Source organism: Lupinus angustifolius, chromosome LG08 (genome assembly GCF_001865875.1).
Source record: "Lupinus angustifolius cultivar Tanjil chromosome LG08, LupAngTanjil_v1.0, whole genome shotgun sequence".
Taxonomy (NCBI): Eukaryota; Viridiplantae; Streptophyta; class Magnoliopsida; order Fabales; family Fabaceae; genus Lupinus; species Lupinus angustifolius.
In genome coordinates, this window is record NC_032016.1 from 8,157,830 (window position 1) to 8,166,550 (window position 8,721).

Here is an 8,721-nt window from a genome sequence, read left to right on the forward strand (position 1 = left end):
TTGAGATTGTGGACTTTGATCCTCATAATCTGAGATTATAACATCATTCATCATTGTGCATTTTTTTATGTTATGTATATATTATGTTATTATGTGTGTCTGTCTGGATGTAATATTCTGTGTAATTCCACGCCGTCAATGAATAATATTCATCAGATGTTTTACTCCCTTTTCTTTCTATTTTTCTTCCATTCGCGTCTTGTTCAGATGGATCGCTCGGTCAAGATTCGGAGTTACCACTTTACAATGTCCCAGGAGGGGGCATGGGGTAGTGATGGTCATAGATACACCTACACAGGCCCTTGTGCCTTAGAGATAGAGATGGTGTGTGATGGATCTTTCATGCACTTTCCCTACCACCACGAGGAGCTGGAAGCTTCCTTTACCCTGCCACCTCGTAGACCGACACCTACTGTGCCGTCGACCCAGTCTGTGACCCCTCAGGGGCCAAATGCTGCAGGACCTTCCAGGAGGCGACAGACTTGGGATGATGCGATGAATTCCCCAGTATGGAGGAGAGCAGCCTGTCGGACGATGCCAAACCTCCAGGCGGATGCAAGGTTGGTGACTCCCTCGTAGCATTCGCCCTATGTTCCAAAGGAGAAGATGGCGGCGGAGGAAGACAAGCCAACAAATGAAGAGGATGATTGCGTGGAGCTGATTAACATTGAGGACTCCATTGAAGTTGTCAACCTCTCCTCCGACTTGGAGATAGAGGAGGATCCAAGCAAGTGTTCCAGCACACCCGCATATGTTGAGGCTAGCCGCTAGGAGTTGTTTCCATTTCTATTTTGCTTTTGATTAGTGTACCTATGTAGGGTATTTATTTTGCGAGTAGTTTTATTTGGGCGGGCGATTAGGATTCCGCCTTGTACTTTGTATCAACATTTTATGATATTCTAATGAAGTATGATTCGAAGTTATATTGAGTTATTTTTATTACCATTAAGTAATGGTTTTTGATTTTCCGCATTGTATGTTACTTAAAGTGATGTTCCGAAAATGAAACGAATATAAGGAAATAAAATTTATATGGCATCATTATTTTAAAAAAAAAATTTACTCATTTTTTTTAGCAAGATTTTTTTGGAGTAATTTTCGGGGCGTTACATTATGATGTGGAAAAAATTTATTTTATTTTATAGTTAATAGATTATTAAAATATACATTGTAAAAATTTGATTAGGTAGTGTGAGTTGGTATATAGTAGTACTATAAAACCTTTTAGGAGGGAAAAAATTAAAGAGAAAGTGACATGTGGCAAGTGATGATATGAAAGAAATTTATTTTATTATGTAGTTAATAAATTATTAAAAGTATTTCAAATGAATGATTGATGATGTACTGATTGTTTATAAATCTTTACACCTTTAATACATAGATATTACACTCATTTTTAAGTTGAATTTAATAAATTTCATATCCTAATTAAATACTTTCATCAAAAAAGGTTATAGATTTTTTTTTGTTCCGGGGGAAGTAATATATTACATGTGAATTAAAGTTATAAGAAGATACAAGATCTTAGAAGGATGTGAAGAAAATGTAAATATTGAAGGATTCGTGGATGAAAAATAAGTAAAGTCAGAACAAATTTATAAGGTCATCAAGAAGATTGGTTATAGATTGGAATTTAAAATAATAAAGGTTGTCGTTATTATTATAAATATATTCATGTGACAGCATATAATGCATATCAAGACTCTAGTGTATGGGTATTTATTTAGCTCAAATTTGTGTCATGTAAAATATTAAATGAGCTAAATCAATCTCCATTGATGATGAGAACAATAATAATAATAATAATATAAAGGCTGAAACCCAACATATTCAGAATTATTTCATGTTTTGGAAGTCTTTTCCTAAAAATTTAACTTGGAAATAGATCTTAAAACTCATTTTTAAGTATAATGTACTTATACAATGCACATTTTATTACACCCACTTTAGAAGTATCAAAACAAAAATCACTTTGGTGCAAAATCATTTTTAGTTCAAAACCAAATTAATCCAATTTCTAACAATAACTATAATCCAACACTTCACACTCTATTCAACAGGCTTTGCTAGTTCCTTGTTCTTTCCTATGAATCAACATTCTTATAAAAATTGAAGGCATTGTTTACCTATGTTCCACACTATATTTGTTGAGTGTCATATTTATTAATAACTGTCAATATATAAATTTATTCAAGATTAATATATCATTAACTATTTGTTCGTATTAATTTTTTGAATAGTTAATAATGATCAAATATAAATGATATATAATATACCGATAGTGTATAAATACGTTACATTATCAGTGAAATATTTTTTTCTCATATTGATTACCCCTTTAAATCTATCTCTTAAGCCCTTTAACAAGTGAAAATTGTTGTATACAATTAAGCCCCCCACCAGCACTTGTGTGTGAATATACATGTATAAAGTTGATTTAATGAACAATACCCCAAATTTAAATCCATGTATCAAGTTTGGTTTTTATAGATGGAATATTATGAATATAATATAATAGTTTGAAGGTAATGTTATATAGGCATTTATGCTTAGTTTTGGTTAGAAATCAATAATATATGGGGTTAGTGACAAATGAGTATGTGAATAAAAGGTGTGCAACTTCTCACCACTTTTTATCTTAAAGTTGTGAAGGAAATATTTAAGTAAGATTCATCAGATTTGTCTTTCTCCTCTTAAGTATAAGTAGGAATTGTTACAAACTCAAATGTTAATGTAAATTTGACCTTCATAAAGAAGAATCCAAAATCGTAACTCTTAATATATTTTTTGGTACTATAAAAAAAATATTTGATCACCCTATAAATATCATTCACAGAAATTGGACAATTGACCTTTAGTCTTTATGAGATCTAATAAGACTTTACATCAATAAACTAATATCTTATTGGTTATCTTCATTGTTAATATATAAACAAAGATAAAAAAGATATATTCAATGACATTGTAGGAGTTTTTTATATTGTACTGTATCATCTGCAATTCATTTTCTATCTACTCTTGTATGAATGTAATGCAAATAAATGGTTAATAGAGCATTAATTGTGTATAAGAATCATAAGATGATCAAATTGTAAGACAAAAGAGCATACAAAATGAAGTGATAAGGAGGTTTAGAGGGTTTCCATCCACCATAAAAATACTAACATACTAATATTTGTATGCAAAAATTATGTATAAATATTTACAATATGAATATATAAATTACAAATGAATAATAAATAATATACCAAGAGAAAAAGATGTATACACTGACAGTTTAAGAGTTTTTTACACTATTATTGCATCATTTACCCTTCATTTTCAATCATCGTTGACTTTTCAAAAAAATTAATGCAAACAAAGGAAAGATAATGAAGTGACTATATATAAATTTTTACACTGTCAGTCTATAAATATTATACTCATGTACTAAATATATATGAATTTTTATATCTAACAATACATAAATATTAGACTGTGTTAAACAAATTGTCTAATTAATGAAATAAAAAAGTATAATAAGTGGCAAAAAAAAATCTTGAGCTCTACTGCCAAACACTAATGAGCGTTGGTTCAAGTGATACATTCTTGATTTTCCTTAAGCAAGGTATCGGGCTTGTGGATGGAGAAAATACATACTGAAAGAGTTAGCCTCACATATCTGTGGATGTTCACGGCTTGGACATTGCCTTACTGCGAGGATAGATGTGGGAAATAAAAAAAAAAAACACTGGAGAGGCTGTGGCCCCCACATCTGCAGACTCCTTTCTCTTATTTCTATCTTCCCTATTTCTTCCAACCCAAACACAAAATTTGTTTCCCCTATATCTCCAATTCTGCGTTTTTGCGAATAACTTTCTTTTGCAAAGTCATCGCCTTTCTTACTTTTTCAACTTTTATTTTCCTCTCCCTCTTCCCCTTTTCTGTTAATTATTCATACATATCTTGTTTTTTATTTTTCTTTTTTATATTTCTCTCTCTCTTTTCGTTAAATTTTGTTCGTTTCCCAAATTGGTTTTTTCATGCTTCATTCGATGCGTATCTGATTCCTTGATTCGCCTGCAATCAAGTTTTCCCCATTCCTTATCGAAGGTACAATTCTACTGTTACGATTTGTTATGAACTAATTAGGGTTTTTGTTAGATTTATATCAATTGATTATTTTTTGGTTGATTTTTGAAGAATGGCGAACGAAGGAGGTAATACTGGGAGCTTAGCTCCTGCGGAGTCCAATCTATTCGAGGTAGATAATCTATGAAGTATGCTTATTAGAATTAGTTAAGATGCTCAATTTCATTGTATAGTTTGTGAAAGAATTAAGCAATATAGTCCATAATAACATTAGTTTCAAGTTGTACTTTTGATTAATCAGTTTTTATGTAATTATTGGATTGTGTTTGGTTGAGATAAGTTTAGCCAACTAACTGTTGTTGGAGATCCAAATAAGAATAGTTTTACACCTGAAGGTGTTTGGCAAAAATATGACCATAACCCTGCAGCTCTTTTTGAGTAAACAATTTTTAAGCTTCACTCTTTGGTATACCCTTTATCATACCAAGAAAAGATTATCCGATAATCTGAACCGGACACTCTTTTTTAATGAAAGAAACTGTTCCATAGGTTACTGAGAGCTTCAGTTTATTATTTGATAAACATCAACGGTTCCTAAGTATGTTCTCGCGAAATTATTAGCTTGTTGTGTAAAAAATTGCATTTAGTATAAAAATGAATTGCGAGTTGGGTAATCCCCCATTATAAACTATTGCGTATTATAGATTCAAATGAATATCTATTTGATTTTTGTTGTTTCCCTGCCTGCATATTTTTTGTCATGGACTATTGGACCCTATTTCATCTCTGCATCATTCAGTGCACATGGTTCAAATTTTAGTTTCACTTTCATGATTCTGCGATTTATGCTTTGAATGCATAACCTACTTGTCTCTCCTTTGTAGCATCGACATCTTGATACAAGCCAATATCAACCATCTGCATATGCTCCCGCCACAACCGGGTGTGAAGCTGTATCATGGACTATTCATAACTCCGCAGCGAATGGAATTTATTCTAATCCAACCTACCAGCATGATCAGCATCCACAACCACCTGGAGGAAGCATTCAAGATGGTCAAAATGTAACATCAGTTGCTGGTAACACATCAAATTTGGGAACAGCTAATGTGCCGCATGATTACAGTGCATACACATCACACCCAAGCTCTGGTAATTCATCAAATTTGGGAACAGCTAATGTACCACAAGATTACAATGCATACACATCATACACAACCCCTTCTAATCCATATGGTTATGGCAGCACGGGATACTCAGGCTACTATAGCAGCTATCAGCAGCAACCTAGTCATACCTATTCACAGCCGGTAGGAGCTTATCAAAACACAGGTGCTCCTTATCAGCCTATTTCCTCCTTTCAGAATACTGGGTCTTATGCTAGCTCTGCAAGTTATTCAAGCACTTACTACAATCCTGGTGATTATCAGACTACTGGAGGTTACCAGAACAACGGCGGATATGAAAACCAAGCGACGACATGGAATAATGCCACTTATTCAAGTTATTCTTCTCAACCGTATACAAATTACGCCCCTGATTCCAGTGGCTCTCATAGTTCTGGTGTTGCAGCCACTTCGGTCCAGTATCAGCAACACTACAAGCAGTGGGAAGGCTATTACAACCAAACAGAAGTGAGCTGTGCACCAGGGACAGAAAACTTATCTGTCACGAGTTCATATACTTTGGGCTGTCCTATTCCTTCAGCTACTAGTGGCTATGCAACTCCAGTAGCTACTAGTGGTTATGCAACTCCAAAGAGCCAGCCTCCACAATCTTATCCACAATTTTGGCGGCAAGAATCCAGCTCTTCCGTCATGCCTTCTTTTCAGGTTTGAGGATTACATTCTCACAAAAAGTGAGGGAAAACCAATGCTAATTAGAAAATCTGAATCAAAAGGACAGATAAATTGTTATTTATACATATCAAATTGCTTTGGTTATGGTTTTTGTAGTTATATTGTGATATATGCTTTGCAAAGTGCTTGACATTGTTAGATCTGGTCTCTTAGTTGTATTCCAATTCTATTGAAATTTAAGTATATTGGATATCTAGTCTTGTTTGGCTGCTATAAGGTTCTAGCATTTGGTTTGGTTAGTTATTTTGATGTTTTTCTATTTTAGTTAATTAATGCACTTCATGTTCGCTTCTTTTGGTTGTCAGCCAGCTGCAGGAAATAGTGGTGGTGATCATGATGGTTACTGGAAACAATGGGCCCAAACTTCTCAAATTCACCAAACTAATCCTATTCAATCAACCTATCAAAGTCCTTTGGATTTAAAATCTTCTTATGATAAATTTCAGGATCAACAGAATACCACATCTTCCGAAGGAACCGGTTTACACTACCTTCCTCCTCCCCCTCCTCTTCCTCCTCCTCAACAGGTGAATCCAGCACCCTTACAAAGTGCTCCATATTTGGATACGAGACAGGTACAGATTCAAACAAATCCTCGAATTGCTTCAAATTTAGCATTTGGACAGCCCAAAACCGAAAAGGATAGCTCCACAACCAGTGTAGCACAAAAACCTGCTTATATTGCTGTTTCATTGCCAAAGCCAACTGAGAAAGTATCATCTGGTGATGATGCTAATTCTATACTTAAGGTTAGATTTGAACAATTGTATTCAGTGATTGTTTTGCATTATACACTGCATACTAGATTATCATTCCCTGCCAATATAGTTATTTTATTCTGAATATTTTATTATTAAATTAAAACCCCTGCCTGTGTTGTGTTTTGTACTCTACATAGTCGGCCCAGATAATAGGTAAAAGTTCTGTTATGCAGTTGATAGCAACTGTAAAACTTTATAGATTCTCAATGATATGGATTTTAGTAAAAAGTGTGGCCCAGTGCACGAGGCTTCCACCTACTATGGTATGGGGAGGGTTGATGTATGCAACCTTACCCTTGCCATTTGCAAATGAAAAGGATATTTCCGGGATTTGAACCCATAAGCTTCAAGATAACACGGTACTGGAAGTTGGTTGAGATATGTTTGAATAATGATGTTTTAGTATGTAGAAAGTTGTAGTGGATCCATTTTTTATTATAAAAGAAGAGGTTAAAGGGGGATAAGGATTGCTCCTTCATGTACAAATAGAACAAGAACAAAGAAAGGAATAATGTAGTAAAGCTACCTATTTTTCAATGTATCTTTAAGGTATGCCCTTGTTCGGGAAAAATTTCATCCAAAGGTTTGGTTTTTGTGAATTAGCATGAGTTGGTTTTTGAAATTGATTAATTGCATGGTTGTTTCGTAGAACAAGTAATGCCAACTAAAAGGTGATGCCTTTATGTATTAATTCTAATAGATATTAAACTATTCTTGCTTGCAGCCTGGTATGTTCCCCAAGTCGTTGCGTGGGTATGTTGAAAGAGCTTTGGCTCGTTGTAAAGATGATAAGCAAATGGCAGCATGTCAGGCTGTCATGAAGGAGGTGATTTTACTTTTGTATTGAAAATAATTTGATATGTTATTCCTTTTAGCTTGTTATATGTTCTTACATTCTGTGATCCATGGTTTAAAAAGATTTTATTCCCCCCTTCCTCATTTATGTTGTTTGCATTATTATAAATCATAAATGATAATATTGAAGTACGTTCCTTGATGATCTTGAAAACTAATTTCTGCAAAAGCTTAAGATAATTTCTAGGTAGAAATGAACTGATTTTCTAATTGCGTAGTTTTTTCTTAAGTTAAATTGACTAAAAGAAGAGAGTCAACCTTGGCACAATGGTAAGGTTGTTTACTTTGTGACATAAAGGTCATGAATTCAAATCTTGGAAACAATCTATTCGTTTATGAGGGTAAGGTTGCATACATCTACTTTCTCTAGACCTCACTAGGTAAGAGACTCATGGATCAAGCCGCCTTTGTGTGTATGCATATTTCTTTAACAGAAAGAATATTTACAAAAGATAATTTGCTGTTAATTTTCCCTCCAAAGCACAGTACCCAAATGCACACACAAAGGACAGATATATAATTGTCTAGGAAGCTGACAAATTTTATACTCCGAAGTCTGAAATTCAGTTATCACTTCCTTGTTTTGTATCACAATTCTATTTTTAGGGGCTGGCTGGAAAAATAACCTTAAAACTAGATCTTTATTATTACTATTTGCTTTTCTTACACGAGGAAGATTAAGTTCAGAGAAAAACCGTCAGCATAATTTTCATTCTAGTAATCAGCCAACCTGGGTAGGTACTAGCCTGTGTACATTACATGGATTACATTGTTCTGGGGAACTATCAGTTAATTTTATGCACTATCCGCTTGTCTCTTATTGACCTTCACTGGTATAGATCATTTAAGTTGTTTGTATAACTCTGTTTTGCAGTTTGTTTCAATAATCTTATCAGGTTCTTTAACCTCCTTTTCAGATGATCACTAAGGCAACAGCTGATGGTACCCTATCCACGCAAAATTGGGATATGGAACCACTTTTCCCAATGCCAGATGCAGATGTGGTCAATAAAGAGTATGATATGGCCTGTTTACCTCTTGTTTTTGTATGTTGACATGTCATTTCTTAGTTTTAAAATTTTATCAAATCTGAAGATAATGATGGGTCCCATTCTGAACGTCATTGTGAGCTCACCTATATGTTAAGTGAACCTTACAATGTATAAGCAATTAAT

General features: G+C 33.8%; 1 protein-coding gene across 2 annotated transcripts in view; it reads left to right on the plus strand.

The window, feature by feature from the left end:
- LOC109354477 (SAC3 family protein A) overlaps window positions 3,801-8,721 on the plus strand; it is a 9,727-nt gene continuing 4,806 nt past the window's right edge. The window contains exons 1-6 of one of the 2 annotated variants that reach the window (XM_019597002.1): window positions 3,801-4,092; window positions 4,183-4,243; window positions 4,956-5,903; window positions 6,236-6,679; window positions 7,416-7,517; window positions 8,464-8,561. In XM_019597002.1, coding sequence (XP_019452547.1) covers window positions 4,184-4,243; window positions 4,956-5,903; window positions 6,236-6,679; window positions 7,416-7,517; window positions 8,464-8,561 — 1,652 coding nt within the window. In that variant the 5' untranslated portion in view covers window positions 3,801-4,092; window position 4,183. The remainder of the gene's footprint in view (window positions 4,093-4,182; window positions 4,244-4,955; window positions 5,904-6,235; window positions 6,680-7,415; window positions 7,518-8,463; window positions 8,562-8,721) is intronic. The other variant, XM_019597001.1, reaches the window with a different exon arrangement.